The sequence below is a fragment of the Gastrolobium bilobum genome, unplaced genomic scaffold, assembly GCF_033153095.1.
Source record: "Gastrolobium bilobum isolate Gb01-03AN ecotype WA unplaced genomic scaffold, APGP_CSIRO_Gbil_v1 utg6685, whole genome shotgun sequence".
Lineage (NCBI taxonomy): Eukaryota > Viridiplantae > Streptophyta > Magnoliopsida > Fabales > Fabaceae > Gastrolobium > Gastrolobium bilobum.
The window spans coordinates 199,883-215,409 of NW_026898013.1; the positions used below are offsets into that span (position 1 = coordinate 199,883).

A 15,527-nucleotide genomic window follows, 5' to 3' on the forward strand; every position below is an offset into this window, starting at 1 on the left:
CTCGGGTCGGGTTGGATTGGATTTTCTGGCTCATTTTTTTTTTGAGCCAACCCTGACCCGGCTCTTTTTTCCGGGTTGACTGCGGTTGGATCGAGTCGGATCGGGCCGAGTTGACCCGTTTTACCAACCCTATCATCAGGATCAAATATGAAGTTAGTGCAACATTCAAAATATCTTCATTTTAAAGTCTTACGAAAATCTTATGAAAATCTTATGAAAATAACTTCCATTATTTTGACCAACATGTCCATTTAAATATCTTATGAAAATCTTCTTCTCATATGGTATTCCACTTAAAACCTCCTAGAGATCTTTCACAGACTTGGTTCTTATTAGATACTTGGGGGCAAACATACAACGGAAATTTCAAATTAAATCATGCACGGCAAGTTTAACCAAAATAATCATGCCCTTTTTCTTACTATCCTTGTAAAAAAAAACGAACTTTTTATTATCCAGTTTACAATTTTCTTATGAGAGCAACATTTGGTTTATTAAAAGAAAAATAAACACAAATATTAAAAAAGTTAACACTCAAGAAGTAAAATGTTATCAAATCAGCGTGTTTCTTTTTCCTTTTTCTTTTTTAAAAAAGGTTATGATATTAAAATTACTTGTAATTTAACGTAAGAATCAAAATATTTAAAACAATACAAAACAAACCGAAAGAACAAAAATAATAAAATTCACAATGTTTGTGAAGGGTCGCTTTTTATATTTAACTAATTTATATTATATAGCATTTTTTTTAAGAAATACTGTACCAAGTGAAATGTTATTAATTACAAAACAATGATTAAAATATAGAAATTAATGTTTCTTAAGAGATAATTTTATCTCCTACACACAAAAATATATGGAACCCACATGTGAAGAGAAAATAAAAGATAAAGAAAAAAAACATGAAACCCATATATTTATATATGTGTAAAAAATAAAATTATTTCTTACCATATAAAAAAACACTAATCCCTAAAATATGTTGCCAATGAATTCTAAAACGACAGAAAAATTGCATTCCTTGTCAATTACAATCTCAACAATTATCAGCCAATTTCGTTTTAGATTTATCTTTATACAAATATTGCAACTAAGTGGTATCAAATATTTAAAATGTTATTCGTAACAAAGAATATCAAACGGGGGCCGACGAACCCCTAGCTCGTGGGCTCAACAAACAATTACCCAACTAATACTTAGGTATAAATTATAATGATGTTAATTCAATCTATTCCATTATGTTACCTATCTATCTCCCTCCAAATAACTCAAAATATATAAACCATAGCGAATTCAGTACGATATCTTGCTTCGCTCCTGTATGTATATATATATATATTAACAAAATCAAATTATAACTAAAACTAGCTCTTATAAGGTCAACTATGCAAAAATTCTCGCCCCCAGTAATAAGTTTCTCCGATCACTGAATTAACATACTACAAACATTTACAGCATTTTGTAAACCTTGAGAATTCTCAACTGTACTTTCCTAAGAATCTAATTCAGACAATCCCAGTAGCCTCCATTAAGCCAGATACCTGAAGGTGTTTTGGTTGTCTTTGTCCCTTTCCATGTAGTCCCGACTGATCAGATCTTCAATGCGCTTCTTGATTGCTTTGATATCAGGCTACAAATCCAATTGCAAAAATTGCAAATTGAGAAAGTACAGAAAATCATTCAGCTAACCAAAATCTATACAGATATTATAATACTTTCGGGCTTCAGAATCAAAACCTCATTCACATTGACAATAATAAACGAAATTCAAGCAATTTTATACCTTGAACATGCGGCCCAACAGCTCAACACACTCCAAAACTAATTGTTGGTGGACCAAAACTTTCCGACTCTTCATAATGCGCACAATTGCTGCATCAATAGCATATCGCCTATCCTTGTCGACATCTTCAATTATCTTCTTCCTTTCATCAACTGGTGGTAGAGGGATCTGTGATCAAAAAGTGCCAGATTTATCATCTTCAAGGGGGAGAAAATGTTGGCTTACAAAGCTTCCAAGTCTAACAGGTATAAATCAAAAGATGAAAATTATGGTTAAAAGCAATCACAGACCTTGATCCTTCTCATTTTGTCAGTAAATTTGGAGTTGAACTCAAAGCTGTCATTTGGAGATACAACTTTTGTGTTCGGCTCCTTAGTGAGAATCTTATATTTTGCACATGACAGGGAATGGAGTAATCGAACAAGGTCTTCGTGGGTCAAGTTCAGCTGAGTCATAAGCTCTGAATAGCTCAACCTATCAGCGGTGTTGAATAGCAGCAAGGCAGCAGCCTGTCAAAAGACAAATTTCAAACCAGAAGCATGAGTTCATAAATCTTAAATCCCATAATGTCATAATTTTCAACATAATAAAAGAGGAAGGGACATGAGAAAAGGGAGTTACCTGATAGGTTGACACAACTAGTTCAATGGTTTTTGATTCAAACTTGCCACTCATGTTGCAAGTTCCCAATGAGTAAATCCATGTAAGTTTTCTGTGTTTTGTCTTTGTTTCATAAAAGTCCTTAAAAACTTGTACGCACTTGACCTAAAACAAAAAAAATTACCGTAGAGTATTAATTAAAACTCGTCTTCTTCACCACAAAAAACACAATAATGAAAACCTGAATAACTACCATCAGCAATAGGATCTTACCATCTCTGAAGGGAGATTGAGATCAAAGGACTTGTAACTTGGCCAAAATCCTGTGGTAAGAACAGTAACTGTCAGGTCAATTCCGGGATTTATTTGTGAGTTGTCACGAAGATATTCCTCAAATTTCATCTGATTATCTCGAGCTAATGTCAAGTCGGTGACCTGCAATTTATACATATCAAGTAAATCCTCAAATTATCAGATTAAAAAAAAAAAAAAAAAAAAACTAATAGTTAGCCTCGCAACAAAGACAACTGACCATCCCCTCCATCTTTGATGTGAACTGACCACCACATTGCTGCTTTAACTTTGTCAAAATGCACTTTTCATGGTCGTCGTTGGCACTCCTATCAAAAAGTAACCTGCGGGCAAGCTTCTTCCTGCATATATGAAATGTGTTAAGAAGGACTTCACACAATAATTTGGAGCCTAAAACATAAGAACAATATATAACAAATAAATAAATAAATAAATAACTCTGACCTGTAAAATTCTGCAAAGAGATCCTTATCACTGATATATGCAAGCAGCTTGACTACCTGCAGAAATTACACAACTTTGGTAACAGAAGTCATAGTGATGCAAAATCTGATGGAGAAAACCTAAAAACTACCTTCTCAAGGGTTTCTTCAATCGCTTCATCACTCAGCTTCTCACTTCCACCCTTTTTAAGGACATTGTCACAGAATGTAGCTAACAGTTCTGCACTGGAACCACCAGCAATAGTTTTATTGCAAAATACCTCATATGCTTCCTTTAATGCCTGCAAAATGAAATAATATTTAATTACTATAAATCATTCTATTATGTAGTAAGTTATTTGAAGGAAATAATAACTAACAATTGCCTCAACAAACCTTGTGGAACAGTGTGTGATTCATAAAGCAATCATTAACATATGTCATATACTTGTCATGGAGCTCTATGAATTTTCTGACAAGGACCTGCAATGTGACATGACTAACCTTCAGACCTTTCAAGCTATAGTACAATTAAAAATTAGAAGAAAAAAGAAAGAAAGAAAGAAAGAAAAGTTGTTGGGAATTGGGACTTACTTGTTCCTGAAAGCCAGAACCATTTGTCATCTGGAGAAAATGAAAATGAAAAATTGTCACCAATTAGCAACAATCAACTACTTAAGACAGATTGAGAGGCAGTAATGTGTGTACAAAATAAATGATACAGCCTAGAAAATTACATGAGAAATATAATCTCACTGACATCAGTTCAGCATGCTTACATCAAACAGAAGAATTGAAAAACATGACAAAATATCCCTAAAAGCATCAAGTGGTAACAACTAAAAAGTTTAAAGGCTCATCAAAGGTTTGAAATTTGAATAAAAATTGCACCTTAACGCATTCTGTAGATGAAATAGACTAAAAGCCAATGAAAGATATACTTGTATGATTAAATTAATATGAAAACACACTTCCTCTCACTGATACATCTTTTCATTTGATGATAACCACTTAGTAAACTAATCTAAAATGCTTATCCAATATTATCTTCTTTTAAAAAAAAATATTAAGTAAATACAAAAAAATAAAAAATGATTAAGTATAATCATTAAATTTTTAAATAACAAAACAAGAATGGCCAGATAACTGAAAAGATATTCAAATTCAAATTCAAATCTGTAGATTGAAGAGTCTACCACCTTATGCTCTCACACACAGTATCCATATTACTCAGTCTAAAAACCTCAATGAAACCATTTAGACAACCAAATTCATCATCCATAATTTGGGAAGCCTCATTAGCTAAAACACTACATGGAGCAGCTGAGTCATCACATTGATTGTCTTCTAAAATAACATAAGACAAAATAACTAAATTGAAGCACATATGAATAACAACAGCACAAATACACAGTCCAGATTATAATGAGAAACATAATTCCAGACATCATCCACATTTGATCACAAACACAACTAACCAATATAGCAAGCTTGTGGCATGCATATTGAACTTAACACATAACTTCTTGTCCAGTAAACTTCAACACATTTGCAAAGATTCTATCCTGGAATAATGTACCCTTCAATTACTAAAGCTAACACTGCCCGAGACTAGATGCAAAAACAATCTATCAGATAATATAATAGCAATCCATCCACTAAAGACTGACTTGAAGGTAGCAAGAAGCAGAAGGTAAAATATCAATGCAATCAAATTGTTCAAGCATGTATTAAACCTGATTGCTAGCAGCTTCTTCGGCCTGTTGCACCAATGCAGTACCCTCAGCTGTAATATGCTGCAATCAGACGATCATCACGATAGAGTATTGCAAAAAGACTAAAAACAAATAGGCTCAAATCAACGATAAAGCAACATGCAAAAACTAAAGAAACCAACCTGCTTGAATACATTGGCGACAGGATCCAAGCCTTTAGGTATTCTATGGTAAAGTCTATACATCCTAGTTAGATCTTCCACCTAGGCAAAAAACAAATCAAGAAGATAGTTGGCCAAAATATGCATAGGTAAAATGATCAAGTGCAGTTTGTGTAAGATTATCAAATAATTGAATTTATATTTTTGAGTTTCTCTGGGTAGTTAAAGTAGTAGAAATACAATTCAATTGAAGGGATATTTTTTTAATTTTACAAGGTTTCACTTGTTAAATCAATTTTTGGTAGGGTTCATTGCCGAAATACGGTTAAAAAACCTATCAAGGCCTACCATCCAGAATTAAAGTGAACCAATGTCGCTTTGCAATCCAAACATAATGACATAGTATTTAATGCAAGGTTATGGGAACAAATAGGTTTTGAGCCGTGGAAAATCTAAACCAGGCATAAATTGAGTAAAGATCATCACACAGAAAATAAGAAAAGTACTGCAAAGCAGTCAAGTACCTTATCATCTATAAGCAAGGCACGGCAACCAGAGTGCTCCTTCTCAAGTAATTGATTTGCATGGGTCACCAGTAACTCATGTTGCACTTTCTATTAAAATGAAAAAATTATAAGAAATAATAAATGCATTAAATTGGATCTTAATAAGGGGGGAAATAATTTTAACAGAAAACAAGGAGCATAGGGTTTAGGGGGGAAATATATATCGTTCGATATGATACGGTACAAAAGCTGAGCGATACAAATTGGTTGCATGTATCGGAATTGGTCTTGTATCGAATCTTGAATCACTGTATCGTATGATTCAACATCAAATTGTGTATCGTATCACAATTTATGATTCGAAAATCAAACCAAGATTTGTGATTTTCAATTCAAAAAAAATCTGAAAAGTCAATAGTAATTAGGAAAAGAAAAAAGAGATATGATTTGTGATTCAAATTCAAAAAAGAATCTGAAAAGTCACTATTAATTAGGGAAAGGATCTAGAAATATGATTTGTGATCCAAATCAAAAATGAATATGGAAAATCACTACAAATTAGGGAAACAATCAAACAAATATTCAAATTTGTAAATTATTTTTTATTATGTTTTTGAATCTTACAATACGATACATGATACAAGATACAAAAAAGCAGCCAAACAATACACAATTGTATTGCAATTCAACAACCTTGGCTAGGAATAAAAGGGAATAACTTTCAATATAGAATACATTTGCCTTTGAATAAATTCAATCACTATTTTTCAATTACAATGTTGTAATTTAAGCTTCTTCCCCCAAACTTAGTTGAGCATATATAATAGTAACATATGCTTTGCGTACTTCATAATCTTTGTAAAAAATCATGTACATGGTCCATTTATCAATGTAAAGAGGTGTAACTGTGTAAGTTTGCCACAAAAAGCATCCTTTCGCACAAGTCAATGTGTATAACACGGGGGGGATTTAAAAAGTCAAAGATTTATACTGACCTCTACCAATTTCTGCTCAGTGCTAGAATGCAAGTAGTGAGACACTCTCTCTCTCTCCCTTCTCAAGCAATCCTCAGCCTGTGCAATTACAGGGGGGGAAAGTTATTACAGGATATCAACTAACAGTAACACAATACAGCAGTCTTGCAGTATCTTTACTCCCAAGGCACAACATGGACAGACTTGCCTTTAGCATATAGTCTGGACAGGAGTCAACCTCAATCCAGTTTATAGCCTTACTTTTGTAGTAATTGGCAGTATCTTCAAGCATCTGTAACTCAAAATCCTTTTCGTATAATTCCATTTCACCCATACCAATCTCAACAAATATATCAAGAATGTTTTTCAACAACGATTTATCAATCTGTTCACCCTCACGTTCTTTGTCAATCTATAACATGAGCCATGGTTATTCCAAAGGTCATCATCAGCGAAAATTAATTCACCACATAGTGAAGTAATGCACTTACAAGAGTAATCACAGCTTCCCTAGCATTAGCTCGTACCTCCATGTAAACCTGTAATTAAAAAAAAAAAAAATGAGTGCATCTAGAATAAATGATTGGATTTAGTATAGCCCTTCAGTTCATGGTCGCAGATAAGATAGTAAGAAAGCTAAAAGAGATTGATAACTGACCAAATCACGGAAGCAAGTAAGCCCAACTGCTTTGAGACAAGGCAGGGAGCGTCGAGCAACGAAGTAGCGATCAAGATAATGGAAGAAGCGAGAAAGCCACCTGACCATGACATTATGGTTTAACCATCTTTGCACAAGCTCCCTCAGCATGAATTCATCGTGCTTCTCTATTAGAGATGGCAAAATCTAAAAGGGAAAGAAGTTGAAAAAGAAACAAAAGTATCAGATCAATAAGTTATATATGACAAAAGCAGTTCAAACAAAAGTTGCAGAAGTAAGGTGAAAAAAAACACAAACTGGATATGATTCCCTACCGTAGATTTAATGTATTCATCAAAAGCCTCCTTGTATTTGTCATAAAGCTGTTGTGAAAAGTCATTTGGTGGCTTCTGCGTACACATATCATAAATGGTTCTATGATGGTTGAATCAAGGAAAAACAGTCAGCAATATCCAAAACTAAGCATTAAGAGAGGATACAACAGAACACAAAAACAGTTTCGGCAACAATAACTGAATCCAAGAAAAAGGATACGTGTATAGCATCATGTATTCCTCTGAACTGAAAGGAGATTCTGGTAATCCTTCAAGAATTCTCTTCAGCTTCCTAATCCCATTCTGCATATAGTCCCAACCTTGCTCCAATTCAATGGTCCTCCTCTCCATTGTAGCTGCAAAAAATGTCAACAACATTCAGACTACACAATGGTCCACGAACTGAAACAATCAAAATCAATCATATAGCACGTACAAAGGCATAAACACATCCATGTCATTCAAGATTTTAAGTATAGCCCTAAACGCATCACGGCTACGTGGATTTCATGAACTAGTGCGTGAACCATTACTAAACCCTAGCCGCAGAAAATAATCAATAGGATTTCGGACAATGCTCAACACATTGCACGAGTTTCAAATAATAATATGCAGATAGCAAAGAAAAAACCCTAAAGTCCCAAAACATGGCGCTGATTGAGTCAGGAACAAGAAAAAGAAAATCACAACGATCAAGTTTTCGGGGGGAAATAGCCATACAAACCCTAACTGTTACGTTGAAGCGACACGATCTGGTTGCTGACCTCTTTGGCTTCGAAAGCAAAAGAGTTCAAGAATGGCAGAGAAAGAATGTCTTGAATTTTATTTTATTTTTTGCTTGGTCTATTGTTATATATATTATTACTGTAACGAAAAAAACGAAGGTTTAACGAGGGTAGAGTTACTCACGATCACAGTGCTGTTGATTCTATAAACTATGGAGCAGAAGGAAATTGTATCGCTGGCAAACCAGAGAAAGAAAAGGAGAAGACTAATGCAGCGGGACAATCTTTCTTCACCTTTTGTACGTATGCTGTAAATAGGAATCCCCCTATTGGTTTAAATAGACGTATAACTATCATTTTAGAGGATATAACCTCATATTATTTTACATCTTAATAGTTGATTTTTGTCCATTAACAATTATAATTAATTGAATCAAAATTATTAATTAATTAATAATAAATTTGACCCATTAAGTTTGACCCAATAGATTATAATCGTTGATGGGGGGAAATCAACGGTTATGATCTAAAATAATATAAGATTGAGTAAATACCTTTTTAGGTCACTAACAAAAAAACACGGTCCCTACTTTAGTCCCTTACAAAAATAAATTAGTCAGTTAGTCCCTAACAAATTCAAAGTGGACCCATCTTAGTCTTTTTAAAGGGACTAATATGGATCTTTTTTGAATTTGTGAGGGACCACGATTTCAACTAAATGGGTCCACTTTGAATTTGTTAGGGACTAACTCACTAATTTATTTTTGTAAGGGACTAAAATGGAGACCGAGTTTTTTGTTAGGGACCAAAAAGAGTATTTACTCTATAAGATTATATCATTTAAAAGGATAGATATTTAAACAGAAGTGTTAAATATTTTAGTTGTAACCAGATCTGATTTTTTATTTTTTAGGTCATATTGGATTGAGATTTCAAATGATTTTAATGTATTATTTTTAGAGAAAAAAATTCATTGGTATTCAATAAAATTTTAAAGAATTAAAAAAAAAGTCACGTGATATTCGATTAAGATTTTAAAAGATTATTTTAGAGTTCGTTCAAATCCATTTAATGGATTGTTTTTGAAAAAATTATTTATTAGTATTCAATTAGGATTTTAAAGGATTGAAAAAAAGTAACATGATATTTTATTAGGATTTTAAAAGATTACTTTAAAGTCCGTCCATATTCGTTGGTATTCAATAATGATTTTAAATAAAGAAAAAACAATCTTATGGTATTAATCTTGTGTTATTAAAAAATATGACGATTTTAATAGATTTTTTATTGGTGTGGATTTCGTGGTACTTTTTAGTGAAAAATATATATAGCAATATTATTAAACTTGACCCGGGCATCGACCCAGCCGGGGTACTGGGTTACTGGGTCATTGGTCGGACCGATGGGTTACTGGTCGGACCGATTGACCCAGATATATATAGACATATAAAAAGGCAAAAAAAATTATTTATTGCATTTTAATTAAATAATTACGTATTTATGACAGTTTGAGAAATAAATACAAATGTACTGCACAATGTGACGCCACTTTTGGGCGTCACATTGTACACCCTATATAATCCATCACCCCTCTATTCACTCTTCACACCTCTTCTCTCACTCTTCATATCTCTTCTCTTCAATTTAGTATTTGAATTTTATTTCTTATTCTATTTTAGAATGAGTTTCCGTCCTGATTATGTTCGTGTTGTGTTATATTACAATGGTAGGAAGGTAGAAGGTCGACGAGGTGTCATGTTTGAAGGTGAAAAAAGGCCGACATGTATCCAACACAACGCAACCATTGGCGAATTGCATCAGAGAATTCGACAAAAGTTAAGTCTTCAAGGCAACCAATGTATCACTCAGACCACGACAAGGTTATGGCAATGTGATAAATACATTAGTTTGCAAGTGGTTAACGATGAAGACCTGGAGATGACAATGGAAGAATTTTCCCACCAGTCAAGGACAGATTTTCTGGAGTTGTATGTCGACATCGCCGCAATCGAGAATGTTCCGTTACCTGTGAGGTCAGTTGATTTAAATTCTCTCCGTCTTCCATCTTTGTTTGCCGCTCATGCGTCTCCAGCTGGTAACTATTATGAGGGAGATGAAAATGATCCGACTTGGGAAATGAACGACGAAGACGACGGCGATGATGATGAAAATATCGCAATGGAAGAACGTCTTCTTGCGGAGGATGCTAGTGCTTCCGAAGGAGATGAAGCTGCTGAGATGGATGCGTCTCAATTCCCAAATTCCATGAACCAATGGTCGCGCAAATGCCGCAGTTGCACGACGTTGCGTCTGCCCCATTAGGAGGTATTCATCATGAAGGTTATTGAAATAACTTGTATATAGTTGAATTTTGCACCTGATATAATACCTGAATTAGGAAGTTTGTATTAAAAAGTTACAATCTCCAGTTGCAGGTGACGAAGCTGTAATTCTTTTTTGGGAAGGAATTCTGCATTATTCCTACATTGGTTGGAGTTATCGGAGCGGACAAGAATCATGCACTGATGGTACGGTCTCAGGATCGGGTTCAATACAACGTCCGTGGCAACTGGGTGACAAGTTATTTGTCAATCAAGAATTTGCTACAAAAAAAGATGTCCAAATGGCACTTAAGCACCACCTCATCAGGGAGCATCAAGAAGAAATTGTAATTGAGAACACACCTGCAAAGTTATCCATGAAATGTTGTGCGTATGATAAGGGTTGCCCGTGGCGCGTTAGGGCCATGAAACCAGTGTTTAGTGAAAATTGGAAGATTACGAGATGGGGTGGAGATCACAATTGTTTGAATGAGCACATTTCCCAAGGACATAGACAGCTCGATGCGGTTGACATGCCTCTACTATGTGGAAGTAAATAAGGGGACTGACAACAAGCCAAAGGTACTGCTCATGTGCAGTCACGTCCAGCCACTGATAATCGATATATGGTTGCCACACCACCTACACACAAAATGAAATTTGAATATAAGGACTTACAAATTAATATACATGCATGATGAAATAACAATATACTAAGTATGGACCACCTTACCTCATCTCTACAAAGTGTGTCCAAGGTTGCCCGGTAATGAGTGACCTCATGAGGTTTAAACTTTGCTACTGTATTAAACCTGTCATCAGAAACATACATCAGCAATCATAATCAAGAAGTATACAGATAGTATATATGATAAATCATTAGCGAAATTTTATATGCTTAACAAAGCATACCGGCATCCATAATGTGTGCCCGACTCTGGATGAGGAGGAAGCGGCGGAGCAATGGGTGGGAATCGTATCCATGCCCAAATCTGAAGGAGAATATGGCAACCACCCATGTCAGGTCGTCCGGCATCTGTCAATTCACACAAATTCCTGAACAAGTGTGATAGAACCGCAAATCCCTAGCTGAATCGGCCAATGTCATCAAATCCTCCCCCAAGCAACGGGACTAGCTGACAACCGAAATTGCTGCCTCCAAACTTGTCTGCCAACAACCAAGAACCCAGCATCCTGGCAATGTGCGCCTTTGTAAAGTAGATCTCGGCATCATGATCCCCGGCATGATCGGTCCACCGGGTATATAACTGATCTAAGTATGAGATACGCAGGTCGCCTGAATGATGGAACTCATTTGGCTGTGGAACCGCGCCAAATACAGCCACACAAGCAGCGGGCCATTCCTAGAGGTAGAGCCGGTGACGACAGCCCCGTCAGTAGGCAAGCCCAATATGCCTGCGACATCTTGCAAGGTGATAGTCATATCACCTTCGGTCATGTGGAAAGTATGTGTCTCTAGTCTCCACCTCTCGACCAGAGCACTAATTAAAGGGGCATCGATCTGTGATAAATTAATACATTACAGCGTGTTAACGAATGGTATTGAATAATTACATAAATACAAAACAACATAAATTGTATACCTGGATATGTCGCATCCGGGAAACATGTATAAATCCATCATGTGTCAGGTAGTCAGCGATAACCTCTGGGATAGCGCCGGTAGGTGACCCCCCCGTTGGCTTCCCACACCTGGTCTTTATTTTCCTGACATGCTCCGTATTCCACACTCGCTGTGAAATATGAGCACGTTGCGTACTCTTACGAAGGACGTCCCATATGTACGGCTCAGGTATTATGTACATGCTGGGATCGGTAGGCTCTACATCCGATGCAGAACCCGATGAAGATGATGAATCAGCCATTACCCTCAACTATATCATATAAAACAACATTTAAATTAATCACATGTAATGCCTCATTTAATTTACAAATTAATTAAGCAATGCCATAATTTATTATCAAATAATTTAAGCATATGCGTCATTTATTTTACTAGAATCGAAATTAATGAAATAATGTTAATACTATTAACAGTCATTTATTTGTAATTAAATAATAAAAAAACATTGGAAAAAAATAATATAATACTTACAGAATACTTAACCCTAGGTCACTAATAACTTCATAAATATATACTAATAATCACACCTAAATTTGGAAGAGACTTTGGGATGATTTACTTCAGTTATCAGAAGATATCTCGGTTCCTTGGTTAATTGCAGGTGATTTTAATGAAATTGCCTTTCCAAGTGAGAAACGTGGTGGTGCTCCAGTTGATACTAGCAGATGTAATAAATTTGCTTCTCTTCTAACTGATATAAAGATGATTGATCTTGAAGGAATAGGTTCTAAATTTACATGGCGAGGACCAAGATTTCTTCATTTAGATAGAGTCTTTAAACGTTTAGATCGAGCTTGTAGCAATGCTGAATGGAGGTTGATGTTTCATGAAGGCCAGGTTCGAGTGCTTCCTCGTATTAACAGTGACCATAATCTTATCCTTATTACCTTAGAGCCAAGCAAAGTTGATGGGGTGGAACTCCCTTTCCGTTTTCATTCTTTTTGGTTGGATCATCAATTTTTTAACAATTTCATCAAGGAAAACTGGCGTCAGGATCAAAGAACAGTTGATAGTCTTCGTGATTTCACTCCTCTTATTAAGCAGTGGAATAAAGATGTGTTTGGTAATATCCATCATAAGAAGAACAGATTGATTGGTAGGCTTGAAGGTATCCAGAGGGCAATTTCTGAGCAGAATAAAAGCCATTTGGAAAAGATTGAAGGCAAGATAAGGGGTGAACTTGAACAAGTTTTAGAACAGGAGGAACTTTTGTGGTTTGAAAAGTCTCGTGCTACTTGGATAGCTCAAGGAGATAGGAATACAAAGTACTATCATACGAAAACAATTGTTAGACGTAGAAGGAGCAAGATCTTAGAGTTGAAAGATGATGCTGGAAACTTGATTAGAGAAGATCACAACATTGCACGGGTAATAAATGCTTACTTCTCTAAACTATTTTCTGAAGAAAACCATGATCGTCCTTGGGTCCAGACTCTTTGGCCAAAGGTGGACGATGAGACTGTTGTTAACTTAGGTGCTCCAATTTCAAAAGATGAAGTCAGACGAGCTTTCTTTTCTATGAAAGATTCGAAAGCTCCAGGGGAGGATGGCTATACCGCGGCATTCTACAAAAAGAACTGGGAATTTATTGGTGAACAGATTTGGAGAGATATCAAGTATTATGCAGAAAACCCTTCCAGCATTGAGGAAGTCAACGGTACTCTGATCACTTTGATCCCCAAAGTTCCTAAGCCAATGTATGTTTCTCAATTCAGGCCTATTTCTTTGTGTAATGTCATTTATAAGGGTATGAGCAAGATCATTGTGGATAGGCTTAAGCTTACAATGGAGAATTTAGTTTCTCCTTACCAAGCTAGCTTCGTGCCAAATCGTCAGCTTCAGGATAATATTATAGTAGCAAAGGAGTTGGTTCATTCTATGGGGAGAGTAAAAGGAAAGAAAGGTACAATGGCAATCAAACTGGACCTTGAAAAAGCTTATGATAAACTCAGTTGGAGTTTTATCTATAAAGTGCTTATTGAAGTTCAGTTTCCTGATTGGATGATTGGTGTTATAATGGCTTCTATAACTTTTAATCGTTCGAGGGTCTTGATAAATGGTGTGGCTTCGGATTGCATAGTTCCTCAGAGAGGAATTCGTCAAGGGGATCCAATATCTCCTTATATTTTTGTGTTGTGTGTTGAGAAGCTTTCCCACTTGATCGCTGAAAAAGTGACTATGGGTTCGTGGAAGCCTATTAGAGTCTGCAGAAGAGGGTCGAGTGTATCTCACCTTTTATTTGCAGATGATATCATTCTCTTTGCGGAAGCAGATATGGAGCAAGTTAAGGTGATTATGGATTGTATTAATCTCTTTTGTGAGATGTCGGGGCAAAGTGTTAGTGCAAATAAATCTTTGATTTATTTTTCCCCGAATACTGATACTCAAGTTGCTACAAGGATTGTCACCAGAATGGGCTTTAAGCGCACTTCTAGTATTGGCAGATATTTAGGCTCTATTGTTAAACAAGGGAGATATATTAAAGCAGACTATGGAGCTATCAAGGATAGGATACGTTCAAAACTGGATGGTTGGAAAAGCCATTGCCTTTCTTTTGCTGGTCGAGTTACTTTGGTGAAATCGGTCATTGCTGCAATCCCTTCTTTCCATATGCAGAATGGTCTTTTACCAGTAACGTTTTGTGATGAAATTGAGCAGATACAAAGGGCTTTCATTTGGGGAGATCAGGATAGCAGAAGGCGGGCTCATTTAGTAGCTTGGGATCAAATGTATAAACCCAAAGATAGAGGTGGTTTGGGAATAATTAACCTTCGACTCCAAAATGAAGCTTATATTCATAAACTGGCGTGGAAGGTGTTAACTAAGAAAGATGATTTATGGGTTAAGATTTTAGTAGCCAAGTATGGTAGAGGTCAAGACTTAAGGAGAGGTATAAAGGCAAAATCATATGACTCTAAACTTTGGCGTGATCTTGCTAAATGTTGGAGTAATTTCCTTGCTGGTCTTAGATGGGAAATAGCAGATGGTTCTGAAGTAAAGCTTTGGACTGATAACTGGTTGGGATGGGAGGAAAATTTGCAGCAGTTGTCGAGCAATTAGGTGCCGTGGGAGGAGAGTCAGAAATCAATTGCAGATTACATGGTGGATGATGGTTTCCGTCTTGAAGTTGTTCATCAATTTCTGGAGTCAGATTTGGCTGATGCAGTAACAAATCATCTCAGGCTTATTCCAAGGAATGGGGAGGATAGATTAGTTTGGATCAATAATCATCACTCAACTTCTTTGGTTAAGGTCGCTTACTGTAATCTTATGAACTTCCCAGCAGATGTTCACACTAGCTTATGGAAAAAAGTTTGGTCGTGGAATGGACCAGAACGAGTGGAAGTGTTTATGTGGATGACTTTGCTTGCTAAACTTTCAGTGCGCAGCA

General features: G+C 35.8%; 1 protein-coding gene across 2 annotated transcripts; it reads right to left on the bottom strand.

The window, feature by feature from the left end:
- Nucleotides 1–1,187: 1,187 nt before the first annotated feature.
- LOC133312207 (cullin-1-like) lies at nt 1,188–8,471 on the bottom strand. 2 transcript variants are annotated; one of them, XM_061513374.1, is made up of 20 exons: nt 8,355–8,471; nt 7,666–7,801; nt 7,446–7,545; nt 7,132–7,317; nt 6,965–7,012; nt 6,682–6,885; nt 6,495–6,572; nt 5,518–5,607; nt 5,015–5,095; nt 4,854–4,913; nt 3,712–3,741; nt 3,514–3,600; nt 3,270–3,419; nt 3,140–3,195; nt 2,916–3,036; nt 2,657–2,818; nt 2,405–2,548; nt 2,074–2,292; nt 1,784–1,951; nt 1,188–1,630 (listed from the first exon to the last, which is right to left on the bottom strand). In XM_061513374.1, exons 2-20 carry the CDS (start codon nt 7,794–7,796, stop codon nt 1,529–1,531), a joined length of 2,217 nt encoding a protein of 738 aa, XP_061369358.1. In that variant the 5' UTR covers nt 7,797–7,801; nt 8,355–8,471; the 3' UTR covers nt 1,188–1,528. The 2 variants fall into 2 exon arrangements, with proteins under 2 accessions (XP_061369358.1, XP_061369357.1); XM_061513373.1 differs by lacking the exon at nt 8,355–8,471 and adding an exon at nt 8,170–8,192.
- Between the last annotated feature and the right edge of the window lie 7,056 nt (nt 8,472–15,527).